The following is a 21,945-nucleotide window of genomic DNA, read 5'->3' on the forward strand; positions in this document are numbered from 1 at the left end:
TTTTTCCTGCTGCTCTACATGTTACTTTATCTCACCTCTTATTTCCTCCATGCCTTCCACCCCACTATAGTAAATGGCATCTTTATTATTCATCAAGTTAGAAAGAGTGAGGTTAGTGGCGGGGTTCATACTGGAATGAGGTGGGATGTACAATCTATGCATCTTTTCTTCCTATTTTAGACCTCATGCAGGGACAGATGAGATCTCTGAACTGACAGCAAGCAGCACCAACTTCTCATTCTCCAAAGACTAAAATGTTCAGAGTGTCAACACTCACTGCAAATTAGCAAAGTTGGTGAAAGCTGGTTCCTAAGTAAGTTAGACAATATTGTGCCATTCAGTATAAGTATATCTGGCAGCTTATTCTCCAAGCAGATACAAACGCAGTTCAGCACAACGATTATGTATATATAACAAAAATGTATTGTGCTTATTAAAGCAATAGAGGCATAGAGTAATGAATGTACCGTAAGTGCTTTGATTTGTGGACTATTTCTAAACAATCATTTGAAAATATGAGAGAAGACATATTTTGTGGTATGTTCGATCGTTTGCATATTTATTTATTTATTTATTTATTTTATTTATTTAATATAATTTGTAGGTCGCCTTTCTTCCAATGAGGGCATTAACAGTGTCTCACCACTTTAAAACAAGCAGAATTAAAAACACAATAAATTATGTATTATAAAGGAATAAAACCCTAATAATAATTTAAAATACGTTCAATGTTTTAAAACATTTAAAACTATAAGAACAACTTACTAAGCTAAAAACCAGAATGCAGGACTTAGTTATTAAATGCCTGTCTGAAAAGGTGGGTCTCCAGCTGTAGGCGGAAGGATAATAGGGAGGGTGCCAGCCTGATCTCCCAAGGGAGAGTACCTCACAACCTGGGAGCTGCCACAGAGAAGGCCCTCTCTCATGTCCCCATCAAGCAAACCTTTGATAGCAATGGGACTGAGGAGGGCCTCCTCTGAGGATCTTAAGAGCCAAGAAGGCTCATATTGGGAGCTACAGCCCATGAGATACAGGGCTTTATAGGCAATAACCAGCACTCTGAATTGGGCCCAGAAAGTCATACATCACGGTTCATAGTGGCACCTCCTGTCAAGAGGCCTTTTTCGGTAGCAGAGACTATGAAATATTTCTGAAGAATTTCTCCCCGTTAGATTATCTATTTTCTGATGGATACTTTATTTGTATAACACTCCTTATCCTTATTTTTGTTTAGTGCAAGAAATCTTGCTGAGTGAAGATTATTGAAAAATAAAATAAACAAAAATTGTTTTGTTTCGTATTCTCGAAGGCTTTCACAGCCGGGATCCAACAGTTGTTGTAGTTTTTTCGGACTGTCTGACCGTGTTCTTGAGGTTTTTCTTCCTCAAAACCTCAAGAACACGTCCAGACAGCCTGAAAAACCTACAACAACCATTGTTTTGTTTTGGTTTTTTTCCCCATGCTTTGGCTAAATAGAACAATCGTGCCATAAACTGAAACAAAGGTGGCTGCTAGTTTTTCCCCTTACATACTATTACTTCAGCTAGATCTGGTTCCATGTCTCTGTTGGCCCCAGCTACCATCTCTTTCAGGCTGTATGGCAGCAGTAATTGGGCTCAGTGGACTTGATTTTCACCGGTGGATTTAAAAGTGGGCGGTGGTTGCTCCAGATCTTTCTGGGCATCATGGGTATCTGAGTCATGTCCACTACCTGAAGAACCAGGAAAGTGGGCAGAGCAACAGTCGAGACAGGGCCCAACAGACCTATTCCATTTGCTGCCAGAGGAAGCATACAGGTGATGGAGCCGAGGCAGTATGATGTTCTCCTTGTAACAGATATTTGCTCGCTAACTTAGGTGATTATGCAAGTAACTGCTGCCTAGTGCCTATCTTCTGAATTGTGTGTTTGTGCCTGTGTGTGATCTGCAAATGTGTCCTCAAGTCAGAAGCAACTTAGAGCAACTCAAGCACCCTTTCAAGGCAAGTGAGATGTTTAAAGGTTGTTTCCACAGTCCTCCACCTCCAATGAGTGTCCATAGCAGATCTGGGATTCCAGTCCAGGTCTTCTGAGTCCTAGTCCCTCATTCCATCCACGAGACCATACTGGGTACTAAATGTAGGAGGCAAACTTTAGGGCCCAAATAGCCTGTCGTTGGAAGCGGAAATCCATTAGCCTGAAGCTAGACCGGTGGGATAAAGATAAAGGAAACCCGTGTTTTCCTCCTGACCACCAATCACAAAGGCAACCCGGCTGACTTGCAAACTACGGGGTGTGCAAAAAAATTGCGGACGTTTTCAGCACTTCAGGAATCCCCTCACCTAATGATGGGTGGGAGAAGCAGAAGAAAACGGATCTAGTCGCTTTCCGGTGGAGAAGACCGGGGGGGTCTTGCAGATGGGGATGGCTTTGCCCTCAACAGTCCGGACGGCGGCACCTCGACACCCGCCGAGCTTGGTCTTTCCGAGACACGCGTGGCGCGCATTCTGCCCCGTCTCTTCTCTCCCCCCCCCCCCCGGGCCAGGGTTGCACCCGGGCTGGGCACGTGCCCTGCGCGCCTCCCTAGCCACGCCCCAAGGAATCCCTCCTCGCTCAAAAGAACCGGCGCTTACTCTGCCTTCGCCGAATTTCGATGGGCAGAGGGCAAGCCGAGGGAGCGGTCGAGCGGGGCGGGGTTAACACCGATTCGGCTTCAATAGTTGGCGGGCACGTTTCTACCTCTCGGTGGTTCTTTTTCTTCCTTTTTTAATTGACTCTCGCGCGCTCTTTTCCTCTCCTACCTTCTCCGCCCCACTTGGCCCCCCCCGGAGGCGTCGGTTCGGGAGGGCGGGGTTTGCTCGGTGACCACGGCCACTGCCGCCACGGCCACCGCCGCCGCCGCTGCCGCCCAAGGCTCCCGAAGCAGCTCCGGCGCGAGCGCGGCGCTCCCCGAACCGCCCTCCAGGCTTGCGGTTTGAGGGCTGGAGCGAAATCCCACGATAGAAGCCGACAAGGCGGGCTGGTTCTGGTGAGAGAATAAGCCAGCGGGAGAAGCAGCCGAAGCGCCTCTCGGAAGACCACCACCACCAGCAGCAGCAGCACCAGGAACAGCAGCAGCAGCAGCAGCAACAACAACAACACCGGCGGTCGCCTGTCGGCTTGCCTTCCTCGCGCTGCCTCGCCCGTGCCGGGAGAATCTGCCTGCCTCCGCTCCGCCGAGGCTGTCTCGGGGCCGCGTCCTCCGCACTCCCATCCCCGCCTCAAGGTAAGGGCTGTCTTTGGTTGCCCGTCCCAGAGTGCCGGGCCGTGGCGGCGGCGGCGGCGGCGGCGGCGGCGGGGAGGGGGGAGAAGAGGAGGAGGTTTGGGGTCGGCAAAGAAAAGAGCGCGAAAAAGAAAAGCAGGGGCACCCACCCACCCACCCACACACACACACACACACACACACACACACACACACACCGTTTTTGCCTCCTCCCTTTCTCTCGCCCGTCGCGGCCGGAGTGGTAGCTGCCCTTGCAGACGAGGAAGAAGCGCTGGGGGACGGGGGGGGGGGGAACCGGGAGGCAGCCGCGCTCCAAGTCGAGGCTGAATCCCCTTCACTTCGTCGTTTCCATCCCACACTCGGCTCTTTCCTTTTTCTCCACAGCATTCCCTCTCTCTCTCTCTCTTTTTTTTTTTTTTAAAAAAAAACCTTTTCCGCGCTTTGCCTAGCATGTATTATTATTAACGGGGCTTCCCTGTTTCGGACTCCTTTCACCCAGTCAATAAACTCGTTCGTGGCAAAAGGACGCGGGCGCTTCTCCTCAGGGGTTTGGCTCCTGCCGGGTTTTGGGGCAGGCGCCTTGAAGCGCTGGGGCTGTCCTGCGTGTCCCGGCCCCCCGTCTGTCGTTCCTTCCCGTGCTTCCCCCCCAGCCAATCCTTCCCCCCCCCAAAAAAAAGTTCCCTGTCGTTTGCTGTGATTCTTAAAGCGGCCAACTTCCCTCGCCTTTACGCCAGGGCAGGTTGCCTTGCTTTTCTGCGCACGCCGCTCGGCCAGAGGCTCCGCTCCGACGCCGGTCCTAGGCGTGCTTGCCGGCGAATCAGCCCTCCGCTAAACGGTCGACTTCTGTGTGTGTGTGTGTGTGTGTGTGTGTGGAGGGAAAACACGCGTCGGCTGGGCTCGCTGGACGGTTGGCGGGGCTTGCCACTCCCGTGGACTTTGCCAAAGGAACGAAAGCGGGTCGGCAGGAAAGGTGTAAGGGCTGCCGCCAGATCGATCTTCTGACAGAATTAAAAGGAGCTTTAACATGTAAAATGCCACACACGCGCGCGCGCGCGTATGCATGCGCGTGGACCCTTAAAATTGCGAGGGGCGGCGGCGGAGGCGGCGGGGGGGGGAATTATCAAGCGAAGTGGCATCGGACTCGATCCTCAGTTTTTGGGCGGATCGATCTTGCCTGTAAGTCCCACTCAGCGTTTCCCCAGAGAAGGACCGATATGGAGATTAACTTTGCTAGATAGCAGTTATCTTTCCTGGTCACCTTTGCAATAAAGCCGAGAGGGCAACAGAAAAGCGATATGTATCACCCTCTCCTCACTTTTTATTTTTTGCTTCGGGAGGATGAGCTTAAAGAATAGAAGCTGGGCAACACTATATACTAGGTCCGGAGATACAGACATTTCGATGGCAAACCCTGAAGGATATTGCCTGAGTACTTATTCAAGGTTTGGATCACTGTAGTCACTTATAGATTTTAGATTGGATGGGAGGGAGTGTGACACTTCGAAGTGTCAAAAATCTTCTAAGTTTATTGGGACCCCGCCATAGAGAAAAGGCATCCTTTTCCTTGAACCCTGACACAAAAATACAGCATTTTCTCCTACGCTGGTTGAAACTAGTAAAGGAAGACGGGCAAGAGGAAACATGTCATAACATTGTGAGGTTGCATGTGTGTTGTATATACATGTGCACATGCGAGTGTACAGCTGTGTGGTTATCCACGTTAAATGCTTCAGCAACTTTTACAGAATGCAAGGAGTGCTTCTTTTTCTGCCTTTAAAATTCTGTCTTCCCAAGGGTGATTGTTAGCGTTCTGTGTTGAGAACAACATAATGCAGCATGTTGTGTCACTTATCCCGACAGGAATGGCTTGCTCACTAAACTACAGATGAAGTGGTGCTGCTTGCATAACAAGTGGGGCTGGTTAGCATCTTACATACTGATTTTCATTTAAGGTAAATGAAAGCAGGATAGAAGTTGCTGTGATTCATTATTTGAATTTTTATGGAACAGCTATCTGTTGCAATCATAGTGGTGTTTAATGACAACATGTTTAGTCCATTAAGTTTACTTTCTAGATAAAAAGAAAATCTAGTACTAAATAACTTACAAATTTCTTGTAGTTTTTTGCGTTCAATTAACTATAATAACCTTAGTGAAATTATTATTATTATTTGCAAAATAAATTCTGCTAGTGTAAATGCTGGATTCAGTGTGCATTACAACTTACTCACATCCATTTGTTTGGGACTCTTGAATCTAAACAGTCTAAACTGGCAATAAGTCAATTAGGATATCCTTTCAAGTATGGATGAAGATGGGACAGATTCTAAAGTATGACAGAATGAAACTAGTTTCAGAATGCATTTACTACATATTGAGACCTGGTTTCCAATATACTTTTTAAGATTTCAGTGTATGCTTTAATAAGTCTGTCTTCACTTTGAATTCACTTGTGTAAATTTGCAGGTTAAAATTTGTACTATCTATGTACCTTCTTTCTAGTCTTATGAATGTAAATTATGGAAAAAAGTTTTCACAATAGTTTATTCTTTGATGTGTGCTACTTTTGGTATGAACTCTTGTTGCAGAGTTTTTTATTTCTGCTTTTTATATAGGGGCAGTTAGTTGATATATGAGAATTTTGGAAATTTGCCTTTCACACTATAGATGATTTTTAAAAAATGAATAAGATTGCTGAAGAACCCCCAATCAACTCTTGGAGTCACGTTGTGTTTACAATCCTATTATAGGTATTGAAGTTGTATAATGCTTTTAAGTCCAGTCAGAGTCACTGGAAGCATGCTTCACTGAAAAGAGTGGTACTTAGATAAATCTGTATTTTGCTTCCATGCACGCCTCTTTCATGTCACTCAGGTGTCAGCCAAGGGTGCATTTTATCTCATTTTCTATTTAATCTATATGAGGAAGGTGTCTTCCTCATATAGATTAAATAGAAAATGAGATAAAATGCACCCTTGGCTGACACCTTTGCTAATTGGAAAGCATTCAGTTTCTCCATATTATGTCTAAGTGGTAGGTTCTTCTAGAATGTACAGGTTAGGCATCAGGACAGTCAAAAGCACAGTCATTTCTTTGGAATTATCCATAACTTTTCATGATCCATACTGGTGAAGGCTTTAATATATAAAGCACAGGCTGATTTTCTTCTGAACTGATATGCTGCCATAGCCATTGTATTTTTGCAATATGATCTCCAGTGCCTTTTCATTTTCTGAATCAAGTTTAAAAATCTGGCATTTCTTGCTCCATACCTTAATACCTTAATAATCACTTTGCTTGCATGGGAAATTAGTGTGATGGTCCTGCACTCTCTGGTGTCTCCTTTCTTTGGGTCTAGTATATTGAATGTTTTCAGTCTGCAAGCCATTATTTTGTCATCTATATTTGTTGGTATATCCCTCTTAGAATTTTGAACTGGATCAGGTAAAGGTAAAGGTTCCCCTTGGCAATTTTTGTCCAGTCTAGGGGGCGGTGCTCATCCCCGTTTCCAAGCCATAGAGCCAGCGTTTTGTCCGAAGACAATCTTCCATGGTCACATGGCCAGTGCGACTTAGACACGGAACGTTGTTACCGTCCCACCAAGGTGATACCTATTTATCTACTCACATTTGCATGCTTTCGAACGGCTAGGTTGGCGGGAGCTGAGACAAGTGACGGCCGCTCACTCCGTCATGTGGATTCGATCTTACGACTGCTTGGTCTTCTGACCCTGCAGCACAGGCTTCTGCGGTTTAGCCCACAGCGCCACCACGTCCCTCCACAGCACCACCACATGGATCAAGTACAAATAAAAAAACTGGATCAAGTACAAATCCAAAAAGTGGAAAGTGGAGGAGTGGTTATGGTGTTATTTGAACACTTTACAAGGTGAAACCTTTCTGGAGTTTGGCATAATGATACAAATAGTTCTGTACACAGTGTGATAGATTTGTGTTGTCACATTTCTGCTTGATGCATTTACTCCAATATGGTGTGAATAGCTGTCATCTTGACTGCGTCTGTATTCAGATGGTTTTCTTGAGGTGTTAGCATCATATATTATTAATCTTAGCAGAATTTTGCTGTTTTTTTTAAAAAATTGAATAGTCAAAGCTGATTTTAACTGGTTTGCATGTCTTGATCATCTTTCCTACTAGCTGTTTATTTTTCCCATTCCTTGTCTCCATTAACATACTAACAGTACTGCCCTATAAAAATGTGTATCTCTGTACTAATAATCATTTTCCATTTCAATGTAAACATTTCAACTTTTGGAACAGTTGTTCACTATATTCATAACTTTGTTCATAAGCCCATTATAGTCTTCTACAACTACTACTTACATAAAAATTTCTTTGCAGTCTAAAGATCTATCTAGTTCCCAGGATCTTGGCCATCCAAATGCCTCCAGGAAGACCTTCTTACAGCAGAAAGAAATTCTGTTGCTTTATAGCAGGTGGCGTCTGCCTGACTGTGTGCTAATGTTCCTCCTATACTATTTAAGCATTTTGTAACATAATGGAAGATCTGATCCTAAGCCAATGAAAAGCCTCTTGACAAATTTGCCACGGCTTAATCACTGAAGAACTATTCATAGGAACTGCTCAAGTACAACTTTTGCACGATGGACAAAATTGTATTCTAACATGCATCATGTTGGTAAATAATGCATTGCAGATAGCTTAAAATAGGTGAAAGAAGTATTTGCTGCTGTTATCCAACATTTGCAAGCCTATGGTCAACCATACTGAACAAATAATTTTGAGCAGTAAGTAATAATGCTGAGCAAGACATTACTGATAGCATCAATATTCCTGTTTATCTCAAATATATATATATATATATATATATATATATATATATATATATATATATATATATATATATATATATATATATATATATATATATATATATATATATATATATATATATATATATATATATATATATATAAAATAAACAACTATGAAAGGCAAAAATAATCAGGCCATCAAAAGTAAAGTATAGATAAGTTACCAGAACTTTGTATTTCTTCACAACCTTGAGGCACGAAGAAAACCCCTTCTTTTTAGGGTATGAGGTGATTTATGGTTTCATATTTAAATAAATAACTGCTGGTTACGGGAACTTATCAGAATGGTGCATGGTAATTGTTCCTTCAAGCTTTATTCCTAAATACTATAATTAGAGTGGAGAAGCTTTTTTTTTTCCTTTTCGAAATTGCTACCCATTGGTTAGTCATTAGCTATTTAACATCTGTTGGATCTAAAGAAATGTAAAGGCTTGACTGTTTTTAAATTTCACATCTCTCATCTATTTTAGTTCCAGTTTCACTGCCTGATTAATCATCATAAGAGTTTAAGGCCCTCTGGTATGATTCTATGACAGTATACCCACTAAATGAAAATGCATTTTGGTAGTAGCACACAGGCCCTGTTTTTAAGACGTGTTTTCAGTGCAACTGAAAGTGCGTTACAATGTAAAAAAATGGAGAAGAGTGAAAGATAAAGTTTCATCAGTCCTCGAGTTACACTCTCTTCTGCCCAGTATAATAAGTACTACTTTGGCTTGCCTTTTTATATTGCACTTCCTGTATGAAAAAAGTTTTTATTGCTTTTGGTCTCAGATTGTTTTTGGTCTTCTTGAAAATAGGTGCTATATTCTGTTTTACAAATGGGAAGATTTTGCACAAACTGTAACTTCCTCAGGGCCATGATGGAAAGAGAACTGCATTTTACAGGTCCAAATCCATTTGTGAAATCTGGCATACTTCTCTGACTTTTGTTTACATATGATGATTATGCAAATTAAATTTGTTTGTATTCACTTCTCAGATTTGCGTTGTATAATTTGTGTGTGTGTATAAGTTCAGATAATGTTTCATGGAAGATATATGTTTAAAAGGGAAATACTGTACTTCTTACTATATCTCTAGGAGTTAAGAACATGTATTGCTGCATACATAAGGGATGCTTAAACAATACACCCCTTGTCATCAAAGTTCTAGGTCATCCCAGTCTTCCTTCTGGAAGCATGAATTGTAACACAACCTGATAATATGCTTTATAACCTTGTTAAGTCCCCAAGTTTTGTTAGCTGTTTCTCAGTACACTTAGGCTTGAGTCCAGAGATTATGTATTGAAACCTACTTATCTATCTGTGATTTTCCACTTTTATTTTCATCACATTGCATCTTACTTCATCCCAATCAGAAAGATTCTTCTGTAGATTAAGGACCTAGGAAAGACGTCATGCAGGATTTTAAGGGGAGATTAGAGAAGGCTGGGTGGAAGCATGTTGCTCTAGCAGGGAATGTATTTTTGATGAGGTTAACTTTATGTCACTTACTACAGATGGTGCTGTATGTGCATATTAATATGTAAGTTGACAAACTGTATGTGGAAGATTTGAATACCTATGAGTTACCTACACTGAGAATACGTATGTGCAGGAGTTCATCTGAGATCTGCTGGGTGGCAGCAACCTGTCTTTGAATAACTTAGAAGTTATATGATCAAAACATTCTATGGGTAGAAATGCAGTACAATACCAGGAAAAGAAATAACTATGGGAAGAAAAAAGGAGTTAGTCCTAACTGCATTAAATATAGCATCTTTTGGTGAGACACAGGCGAACAGATAGGAAAAATAGGGCTCAAGGTACTGTAATTTCTGTATCCATCATATACCTGTGGACAGTATCACACTTCAGATTTTAAGTAAGTATACCCCACATAAAAATTGAAAACTCTAGTACAATGAAACGTACTAGATTCAAACTCCTTTTTCTAACTGGTGTCTCATTTCCAACTGCCTTTTCTTTCATTAAAAGAAGAGGTATAGAATTCCTGTATCTCTCTTCTGATACTGAAAAGAGCATCTTTACAGTTAATGGTAGAGCTAAACAAATCCTTTTCTTTGATACTGTTTTTCTCCTAAAAACAGCTTTTAAAGTTTATTTTCAGTGGAAGAATAGCAGAAACAACAGGAAACATGTGCTGTGTTTGGCCTTGAAATGTCTGAGTTCAGAAAGTACTTGATGATATAACTTTGACTACCTGCCTCTAAATCAGGTTTGTTAAATTATAGTTTAGACAGATAATTTGCATCCATGTTTCGTACCTTTACTTTTAGGAATCTTATATTTTCCATTTTTTTGAGGACAAAAGCAGAGACTTCAGTAGTGTGTGTGTGACAGAGATACATTATTTCTGCATTTATTCAAACCTAGAATTGACTGGACGTTCTGGAAAAGTAATAGAAGAGCCCTTCCCATTCTCCCTACAGCAAGAGGCTACAAAATCCTAGAGGCTTTGGGGAGGCCACATGATTCCCTCCCATATTTACTGACATTTCCATTAATGTTTATGTTTCATACAAGTAGATGCATTGGGAGGTGCTTTATTGCATTACTATTTATTACACAAAGAAGTTACTGAAGTTTTTGTTTTATTTTGAATTTTGCCACTGTTAGTAGTACAGAAGCTCTCTCCTGATCAACCTGGTAATTCTTTGGATGAGAAAATATCATAGCAATCTACAGTACTTTCTAGTGACTAGATAACCTGCGTGCTGAAAGAGACAGGACTTTTGAAAGCTGCACAGTGGGCAACAATTTACAAGGTGTTTTTTGTTTTTCCTATCACAGGAAGAGCAGAGTCGTAAAGTTTAAAAGTTAAGAAATGTGGGGGTTTTATTTCTTGAAATTTTAACTGGTTCCGATACACTGTTTGCTATTTTGGGCCAATAAATTGTGGTTTGTTTGTTTGTTTTTCAAATAGTACAGGTAAATTGAAAACCTGTTAAATATTTTATTTACTGTGGAATTGTCTTTGGGAAATGTATATAATTGTCTTAGAGTGGTTGATGGGAAAGCCCCCCTTTATCAATTATTTTTATTTATTTAAAATATTTTTACCTCACCTTCTTTTAAAAGGACCCAAATGGCTTACATCATTAAAAAGACAATGTTTAAAAGCTAAAAACAGCAAGTATACAAATATAAAAAAGGAATTAAACAAGTACTATATTAAAATCAGTAAATAAAATCAATACTAAAAACACAAAACACATTTAGAAGCAATAGACCACAACAATCTATTCAAAAACCCCACTCAGGCAGCCAGTTGCGAAGGGAAAGCCTCCCTAAAGATAAAGGTCTCTGCCTGGTTTACAGAAAGACAGCAAAGATGGGGCCAGCCTGGCTTCTCAAGGGAAGGTGTTCCAGAGTCTGAGAGGAGTGACACAGAAGGCCCTTTCCTGTGTCCCCACCATGTGTACCTGTGAAAATGGTGGTGCTGAGAGAAAGGCTTTCCTTGATTATCTTAATGCCTGGGCAGGCTCAAAGAGGAAGATGCTGTCTTTTAGATAGCTTGAACCCAATATGTTTGATTATAGTCATGTATCACAAACTAAGTATGTTTGTTTGGTAATGATTCTTATTGTTCAGCAGGAATAAAAGTAGAGCTTTGAAAATTTACAGTTTTGGACTACAATTCCCAGGATCCTCTAATCAGCATGAGAGCTGCCCATGCTAGCTGCCAGATTTTGGGAACGGTAGTCCAAAAAGTCATTAAAAAAATTATGGGCATATGTCAGTCAGTCTGTATAGGTAGTCTTAACATTTGGATATTAGCCCTGAAAGTACTGATGGGACTTTGGGAATTACTTATTTAGCAGATACTTCTATCATATGAATATCAGCTATTAAGAGGTAGCATATGAAATTCACCAATAACAAATTCTAACTGTAAAGCAATCAGATTATTAGGAATGAGTACTTTGGAAATTTTTCTACTGTCTGCAGTGGTACATAAAAATGCAAATAAAAATGATTTGCCTCTGGTGATTCGCTGACGTGATCAACGTCTTTGCTGACGTTGGAAGCAATCCAGTGCTGCTTCCAGAATGGCTCTTTCCATGTTCCCCACTGACATGATTGTCACTTTAGTTATTCCAGGCTTCTATGTTTAATTCACTAAGAATGTAATATGCTAGTGTATTAATAACTTCTCATCATCTTTGTACTTTTGTCCTTAAAAACTTGCAGTTAGTTCAAATTGCTCTTTAGGGTGTCTGTACTGTCTACTTCATAGAGGAAAGTTGTCAGTTTGACAGTGTCATTTCTTTGAAAGGCTATAAAGCTGATGCCTGGTTGAATGATGAAGACTCATAAGAAAGCAGAAAAGGTATCTTGAAGTCACCTGTTAAGAGTTAGCGACAGGACAGCAGAGTAATCAGAGGCTCAGGAAATTCATCTATTGTGATGTCTTATATCTTCTACTTAAATAAAAAGAATCCACACAATTCTTATATTTGTGCTTATTGGATGTAAATCTCAACAGTAAATTGCTGTGATTTTTATGCTGGCATATATATGCAGTAGGATTCTGACCATTATTTCTATATTTGTTGCTATGTGCTGGCAAACCAGAACTGACTTAAAGTGACTCTAATAGAGTTTTCAAGGTAACTGAGGTATTTAAGGAGTGGTTTTACCAGTTCCAGTTTCCTTAGCATTGTTGAGGAAGCAAATACTGGTCTCTTGATTCCTTATCCTTTCCTTTATCCACTGCACCACAGCTGTGTACCCAGGAGACTTACAGTAAAGTACAAACATATAGTATTGTACTTAATGTATTCGTGAAGGCTTTCACGGCCGGGATCTAATGGTTGTTGTGGGTTTTTCGGGCTCGTTGGCCATGTTCTGTAGGTTGTTCTTCCTAACGTTTCGCGAGTCTCTGTGGCCGGCATCTTCAGAGGACCCAAGCCAACTACACTAGAGCACAGAGTGCTGTCCTCTGAAGATGCTGGCCACAGAGACTGGTGAAATATTAGGAAGAACAACCTTCAGAACATGGCCAGAGCCCTAAAAACCCACAACAACCATATTGTACTTACTTTACAGTGAGTTTTGTAAGATAATTCTTTAGGCTTATAGAATTATAGAATAACTGAATTGGAAGGAGGGCGTAGGGCCATTGAGTCTGACTCCCCTTATCAATGCAAGAATCCAGATCAAAGTATATCTGACAGATTGTTGTCTAATTTTCACTTGAATGCCTCTAGGATTGGAGTGCTCAGTACCTCCTGAGGTAATTGTTTCCATTGTTGTACTGTTCTAAGAGGTAAGATATTGTTTCTCCTGATATTCAGCCTAAATCTGGGTTCCTGTAACTAGAGCCCATCACTGTGTGTCTTGCACCCTGGGATTATCAAGAAGAGAACCAGCTCCTTCTCTGTATGACCACCTTTCAAGTATTTGAAAAGTGCTAACATGTCTCTCCTCGGTCTTCTTTTTTTCTTTTCTCAAGGAAAAACATGCTGAGTTCTTTCAGTCTTTCCCCATAGGGTTTGATTTCCGGTCTCCTGATCATCTTTGTTGCCCTCCTCTGAACTTGTTCCAGTTCGTTGGCATTCTTCTTAAAGTATGGTGTCCATTTATAGATAAATGCAAACTTGTTAAAAATATTTATATTATCACTATCACTATTTAAATTGCCCTTTGATCTTAGAAATAGTTCAATAACTCTGTCACCATTTAAAAATCCTTTGACGTATTTGTGGTTTATTCTAAATACCTAGTATATCAGTTTTTGACATTTCACACTTGTATACAATCTAGAAAGAATGTTATTTTAGAACTTATGGCATGGTAAAGCCAAACAACTTTCTCCCAAGTTTTATTAAATATGTATTCGCGAAGGCTTTCACAGCCGGGATCTAATGGTTGTTGTGAGTTTTTCGGGCTCTTTGGCCGTGTTCTGAAGGTTGTTCTTCCTAATGTTTTTCCAGTCTCTGTGGCCGGCATCTTCAGAGGACAGCAGTGCTGTCCTCTGAAGATGTTGGCCACAGAGACTGGAGAAACGTTAGGAAGAACAACCTTCAGAACATGGCCAAAGAGCCCGAAAAACCCACAGCAACCATTTTATTAAATAATTTTGAGATATTCTGAAATGAATAAATATTATACTATTGACTACTTTTTAAAATTGCAATCAAGCTTTTCTCTCTCTTTCATGTGTGTGGTTCCTCCCACCCCCACTGCTACTTATCCTTGTCATACAGTATGAGAAGAGGCATGTTGGGGAAAACCAAGAGCTTGCTTATTTTCTAGTATTTTGTCTTCACATTGGCCTTCAGATTCCAATGGAAAGCCCAAAGCAGGACAGAAATGCAGAAGCACCTTCCCTCTCCTGTTCCCTAGCAACTGGGTACTAAGAAGCATGCTGTTTATCATCCTTGGAGTAATCTATCTATCTGTCTGTCTGTCTGTCTGTCTCTCTCTCTGTCTGTCTCTCTGTCTGTCTGTCTGTCTATTTCCATTGTGAATAATAGATATTGATAACCCTTATCCTTCATAAATTGACCTTATCAATTTTTAAAGATGTCCATGCTGTCCACAAAAATCTTGGTTTAGGGAATATCAGTTTATTATGATCTGTTTGGGGAGGGGGAACGTTTTATCTCTCCTAGATCTCACCATTCTGCAATGGATGACTCTTGGTTCTAGTATGGTAAGATGGAGAAAAATATGTCCCTATCTAATTCCTCCACATTGAGTATCATTTGGTACACCTTACTATGTTTTCCCTTACTTGCTTTTTCCCCTAAGCTAGAAGGTTTAATCACATGTACCATAGGGGAGTTGGAACAGCTCGTCATTTTGTATTTCTTTTTTGCACCTTTTCCAGCTTTACAGTATGTTTTTTTAGGTGCATTTAGAATTTCCAGATACCTGGAATATAGTATTCATATTTACTCTGTTACCATAAATATGAATACAATTATGTTCCCATTTACAAAAACACAAACAGGCAAAATATTTTTAAAGGATTTTTCTGTGTTCTCTAACACCTTGTTAGTGATTGCACCAAACAGCCAACAGTGTCTAGGCGTTAGGAAATGACTGCAGTTGGCATGCTTTTTGAACCCTGAACAGTGGGAATGGCAGCAGGAAATGCCAACAGGATTGGTAAAGTAGAGGACAGGTTGTACCGAACAGTGAACAAATATCCTGGACAGCACTGGCAGGCAGATTAGAACAGCAAATAGCCTATGGTGGGTGGGACCTGTACCAACAGCACGGGGCACAGCACAGTTGAGTGAGTGAGCAGAACCTTGGAGTAAAATTTACTAACAAGTTACTACCAACTGCTCTGGCAAATGGTTCTGCTGATCTGCCACACAATTTGAGATGCTTCTGGTGAGCTTGATAGGTGCTCCCAAAGTAAACCAGCATACTTCAAAGTTAACTGAGCTGTTAAATCACAGCAAAAGAAATATAAAAGAAATAAAATGATTTTGCTAGTGGCAAATTTCTTTGCCATAGTGGCATAACCAAAGAAGAGAACAGAGATCAATATGCAAACACATTATTTCAGTTTTTTATTTTTATTTCCCTCCACCTAAAAGATTTCAGTTTGTTGTTCAACTGTGTTGTACATTTCATAGGTCTCATTAAAGGTGGAAAAAGTTCTGAAATGATTTATCTTTTTCTCCTTTTTGCATCACAGACACTTGACATTTTAACAGAAGTGTGTAAACATTTTATATCCACTGTACATATTTTTGTTAAAAGACATTTGGTTTTGTACCTGACCTTCTTACAAACATTTTCATGGATAACACCTGGATCTCTGATTTGTTTATTTTTAGTTTGTCATGAAAGTGTTGATCTGAATGTCACCATGCCATAGTTTCTATCTAGATCCAGAAATTATTTCTAGCCTTGGTAGCCAAATATTATTTCCTGTAGTCAAGCAGAATGTAGTAATGCTGCCTATCAGCACATTTCTTTTCTCCCAACCAAGAGCAGGCTGCTTGTCCAACCTAATTAAAGACAAAGGTTAGCAGTTGAGTTTATATGTTCCCCAAAAGCCCAAGGCTCTATAAATCTCATTCTGAAAATTAAACATTGCTATCACTTTCCTGGCATGTGTTATAACATATGTACAGAAAAAAAAGAGAAACAACCAAGCCCATGTCTCTGAAATTCACACCCAGCATCTCAGCGCTATAAATATACTCATGTTTTTAGAATTATGCAACTCTTGTTTTAGGCAGGATTCTTCTCTGCTTGGACCTATTATGAGAAAAGGCCATATTTGTAACAGAGCACAGAACAGCATGTTTCTGTGATCAAAACCAGGGGTAAAACCCAGATAAGACATGCTTTGCATATTATCATAGTTCAGTATTAAGAGATCAGGCGTCTGCTGTTCTTTGGCCTACAATTTTCTCTTACTCTCAAGTGTGGCTTCTTCTTCTAGTTATCTCTTTTTAAGACTGTGTAATAGAGTAAAACCATGGTGAGCTTTAACTGTGGACATAGCGCACACTCTCTCCATATATGTGTGTAGTCCACCATATTCTTTTTCCTCTGCAGCGAAAGGGACCTGCACAACTCTGGAGGGCAACTGAAGGAAACTGGTGCAAAACGGTTTTTTTTTTGGTTAGTTTTTGTTATGGAAAGTTTGTGTGAGTGAATGACAGACTGAGAGGGAAAGTGAAAAGAGGGGTGGCAAGAGAACAGAGAAATCCTCTCTAGGAAATGGAGATGTAGAAGGAGAGAACCGAGCTCTGAAAAGAAGGAAGATAAATAAAAGGGATGTTTGTAATTTCCATTGCTTTGCCCAGTTCAGCTTGTGAGGAATACAGGGACAGAAGAGAATTAAGGATAAGATATACCAACAGCAGCCTCTTCTCACAGTGAGGTTTGTCTGCTTAATGGGGGCAATGACAGCAGTTAAACAAACAAAAACAAAAGGGTACAAACACAGAGCTAATCTTGGCAGCGTTCCAGAACTGAGTCCCTGTTGTCTTTGTGACTTTATTTGTTCGTTGCTGTTTACCTATTTGGGATTAAAAGAAGTCCATCTGTGTTACAAATAATAGCAGTTTTATATGAGTGACAATACCTATCACTGACTTCATTTTTCCCTTCCTGCTTCACTTCACAGTGGGTTGGCATGTGTATAGCTTACAGAATTAAATGTAAAACATACTAACATATCAAATATAATTTGATTGAGGACCTCAGGGTATTGAGGACCTCAGGGCAGGCATCCCCAGTACCCTCACTCTTCCAATCCAGGGATGATGTTCTAAAAACCATGAGGCAGCTGACCTTAGCTGCCATTTTTATTTCACATTGTGCTCTTGATTTAGTATTGTTCTGGAACATTGTGGAAAAGTAAAATGGCAGATCCCAACCACCCAATGCTGCAGTCTACTACCAGCTGCTGCCACTGCCAGGCAGGCCCTCCACAGCCCTCCATAATGCGGTGTGCCTAAGACCCACGAAAAGAAAGCTGGAGCCACCTGTGGAAATCCTGTTTCAATTGTAGTTTGGTGCTCACCTCATGGAACATAAAGGGAAGCAATCCCAGTGCTGAGGGAAATTGTGTGTGAGAGACAGAAGCAACTGAGGTGGGGGAAAGGAGAGAAGAAAAAGTTATTACATGTAAAGTTAGATTTGCTGAAAGAGCTCTAGAATATGAGTGATGTCTATTTTGAAGAAACTGAGTTAATTGTTTCATAACAAGGGTGAACTCATATCCTCCCCTAGGGATAGAGGTGCTTGGACTTGGAGAGCCAATCACAGATTGACCTGTAGCTGTCAGCAAACCTGTCTCTAGGTTTGGTTAGCCGTCCTCCTTCCAGTTTAAATTGTAGTTTCTTACAGCAACACAGGTAGCTTTAGGGGACAGGAGTATGGCTCAGTTGCAATTGTAGCTGATCAGGAATGCACTCCTAGGGGGTGAACCAGATTCCAGCCAGATGATCAACTGTCACATGAGCCTGATGGAGGCAAACACACTCTTCTGATCCACTTTAAGCTTAGCTACATCTACTCTGTTTAGTTTTAAGTCTTTTTTGCCTCAAATTCTGGGTCACTGCACTTGCAATTTATTCTGCTACTTGGTTACATCTGTACCTCTATTTTGTTTCTTTAAAATATACTGGCTTTTATTTTTCCAAATATCGCTTTAGTTTAGGTCTAACTTCAGTTCCACCACAGGTGAGAATCTGCAAGTTGTGACAGGACTTCGCTCTATTCTCTTTCTTGAGTTTTGAACAGCTTTTTTTAAAAAAAAAAATACTATGTACTTCCACAGCTGACTGAGGGTAGAAGCTTATTTTTAATAGAAAAGGCCACCTGTTTATTTGCTTTCCCAGACTTTCAAATCTATTTTTGGATATTAATCAGCTAATGACTTGTGAAAATAATGATTTGTTTGGAAGTTAGCAGAATAAGACATTTTTGAATGAAGGATTTAACATATCACACAAGGAGAGATGCCACTCTTTAAGTGGTTATCATTGTGTAACTGTGAAACTACATAATGATCTCTGCTGAATGTATATGTAAGGAAAGGAATAAGAGTAATTGCAGCTGGGGAAGGGAGTTATTTGAATCAAGATTTCAAACCAAGCCTGGAGATATACATGCAAATAAGACTTTTTATAGATATGATCTATTGGTAATTCGAACATGCAGATCCATTTGAATTACAATATTTTTCATTATTTTTAACATATTTGAATGACCACTTTCATTATATAGCTATCCTTATAATCCAGAGAAACTTTGTTCTGTTTTGTAATTAGCTAGATGAAGCTATTTAAAACAATTCTACTGCTTTGATTTTTAATTTGAAATTCACAGAGCCAATTTTTCTTATTGCATATGTAAAAAAAGTTCTTCTATGCATGATTGTTTCTATCAGAGTGTACTCAGGCTAGCAAGAAGAACTTCTGACACTTCTTGGCAGCATTGGTGACCCCATTTGATCACCATCTTGTCCTTCTCCACAAAACCATTTCCCTACCTGCAAGTGGGGCATCAGATTGGAAGGGAAGGGGATTTTGTTTCAGTCTACTCCAGTTTGAAAGAAATGATGTAATTTCTAATGCATTTGCAACCAGAAGAAGGAACATGGAAGTGATAAGTGGTCTTGCTCAGCCTTGATTGAATCAACTTTATACCAAATCACTGTTTCTGCCAGCTACAGTAGATGAACTGAAATGAACAAGTCATATATGTATGTTTGATTTTAGTAGTTCTTGTTGGCACTAGTAGACTAGATGACTCCTGGCCTTCCTACTGGTTCTGTGATTGTGTGTATGTTAGTTTTAAAAGGCAAACACAAATACACTGGTGTCTCGACTTACAAATGTCCCGACATATGGCCATTTCAAATTACGACCAGCTCCAGCTGCAAAATTTTGCTTCTACTTGCGGCTGGAGCTGCCAGTTATGAACAGAAAAAGGCAGGGGGAAAAGGCAGGGAATTCAAATTGCTAATCATTGGTAGGCGAAGAGGCTGCTTCTTTGTAGCTCTTTTGCCCCCACAGTTAGAGTGAATGTGATCGGTATGATCGGAGGAGGCTTCGGACTGCCTGGTAAGGTAAGGTGCTGCTTTCTGCTTTTTAAAAACTGTTCTGGGTGGGTTTTGCAGTGTGCTTTTGGGCTGGGGGGTTATGTTTCTGTGATGTGATGGGTCTTGCAGTCTTTGTTTTTTGGTTCCCCCCCCCCCCATTTCTTATGGGTCTTGCAGGGTTTGTTTGCTTTTTGGTTTTGTTTTGTTTCCCCCATTTCCGATGTGTCTTGCAGGGTTTGTTTGCTTTTTGCTTTGCTTTTTCCTCATTTCCGATGGCTCTTGCGGGATTTGTTTGCTTTCTGTTTTGTTTTGCTTTTTTTTGCATTTCCAAACGGTCTTGCACAGTTTGTTTGCTTTCTGCTTTGCTTTTTTTGCATTTCGAATGGGTCTTGCATGATTTGTTCGCTTTCTGCTTTGCTTTTTTTTTTGTATTTCCGATGGGTCTTGCATGGTTTGCTTGCTGTCAAAAGGTTCAATATGAGCATTAGGCGGTTGACTCATGTAGGCAGGAAACTGAGTCATCAGAACTTGCGAAAAGGAATAATTTTTATTAACATTTAACATAGGCATATCAACCACAACTTCAGTGGACCCTAACATCTCCCACTCATTGAACTTTCTATTTATTTGTCCATTCTGGCTAACAACATAACTTTGCTTCAGAACGGGGGAGCCAGTCCAAAACGCTCCTTGTTGGTAGGTTTCCATAAGGGGGCACTCCTTACTGCACAAATTATCCTGCAACAGGGATAGCAAGCCCAGTCTCCCTCGAGTGGTGGTTTGCTGAATGTCAAGTCTGGGTGAGCCACCTTCCTCCAACAACCACGTCCTCGTGGGAAGACCACTACGGTCCATTCTAGCATCTCTTGGACCACTATGCCTTCAGGTTTGGTTGTTGGATCTGGCAACAGTCCTCCCACTTTCAGGTTAGGAAAATCATCAATCAGGCTTTTCACTCCACTCGCCTTTGCCGCCTCCTTCTCTCTCTCTATTCTGATAGGCACACCTCAGTTTTAACCCCTTCTTGTCTTTTCTCTCCCTTTGGTTCCCTTTCTTTTCCTTCTCCTGCCTCGGGGTTTCTTTCAATAGGAGGAGATGGTGCACTCACGACTGGCTGTTCCTCATACTTGCTTTTTGCTTTGGTTTTTTTGCATTTCCAGTGGGTCTTGCATGGTTCATTTGCTTTCTGCTTTGCTTTTTTTCATTTCCTATGGGTCTTGCAATGTTTGTTTGCTTTCTGCTTTGCTTTTTTTTTTTGCATTTCCGATGGGTCTTGCACGGTTTTCCGAAGGGTCTTGCATGGTTTGTTTGCTTTTCTTTCTTTTTTCCCCTTTGGCCGGAATGGATTAATTGCGTTTCCGATGGGTCTTGCAGTGTTTTGTTGGGGGGGGGGTGTTGGTGATTTTTTTCTTCATCCGGAACGGATTAATTGCATTTCAATGCATTCCTATGGGAAATGGTGCTTAGACTTATAACCATTTCGAGTTACAACGGGAGTTCCGGAAGCAATTAAGTTTGTAAGTCGAGGCACCACTGTATTGTCTTTATCTAAAAATGCAGGTTGCTATGATTCTGAAGCCAAATATAGTAAGAAAATAAATATGACTTGGATCATATTCTTGTCTATGTAGTTTTCCTGCCTCTTGATGTAGTGGGGAAACAGATACATTGCTTGCATCATATCTGTATCCATGAAAAATCTCAGCTGGTGTAAACTCATATTATGGATATGGTTATCTTGAACTGTTCATTGAGCCTCAAGCATGTCAGAGATTTCCAGTGAATGGTATTGAAGGGGTCCGGTTAATACATATAAAATATATATATCTTAGCCTTCTGTAAATTTGCTGTTTTGCTTAGGCAGGAAAGAATGAACAAGGGAGGAGGGGGGTGTCCAAGTTTCTTCCAATTTATAATTAAGGTATTTCTAAATGAGAGGTCTGTCCTTTGGCACAGAGAAATGAACTGTTGCTCAGAGCTGTGTTCATGTAGGAATGTGTACCAATTATAGAAACCCCTCCCATTTCCCCACCTTCTCCCAACCCCCTCAGCCCCTTTTTCATGTTATGCCTTATACAAATGTATGCGTTTTGTATCAGGGGCACACTTTTTCTCTGCATATTTTCTGCACATGAAGTTTATGTTTATTTGCTTGCTTGCAGCTGAAAATACACAAATATCTGTTAGATCTCTCTGTCTCTGGCTGATTGATTAATGTGCTAGAGACAGGTAAATACTAGGAAGTAGTCCAGGACCCTTCAGTATGGACATATGTCCTGTGGTCTTGCCATGTATAGCTGATAAATGTGTCCAAATTAG

General features: G+C 40.7%; 1 protein-coding gene across 1 annotated transcript in view; it reads left to right on the forward strand.

Moving 5' to 3' along the window:
* Positions 1-781: 781 nt before the first annotated feature.
* LOC144586222 (uncharacterized) overlaps positions 782-21,945 on the forward strand; it is a 78,710-nt gene continuing 57,546 nt past the window's right edge. Inside the window, exons 1-2 of the mRNA XM_078384051.1 lie at positions 782-817; positions 2,981-3,242. Coding sequence (XP_078240177.1) covers positions 782-817; positions 2,981-3,242 — 298 coding nt within the window. The remainder of the gene's footprint in view (positions 818-2,980; positions 3,243-21,945) is intronic.

This window comes from Pogona vitticeps, chromosome 2, assembly GCF_051106095.1.
Source record: "Pogona vitticeps strain Pit_001003342236 chromosome 2, PviZW2.1, whole genome shotgun sequence".
NCBI classification, from domain to species: Eukaryota; Metazoa; Chordata; class Lepidosauria; order Squamata; family Agamidae; genus Pogona; species Pogona vitticeps.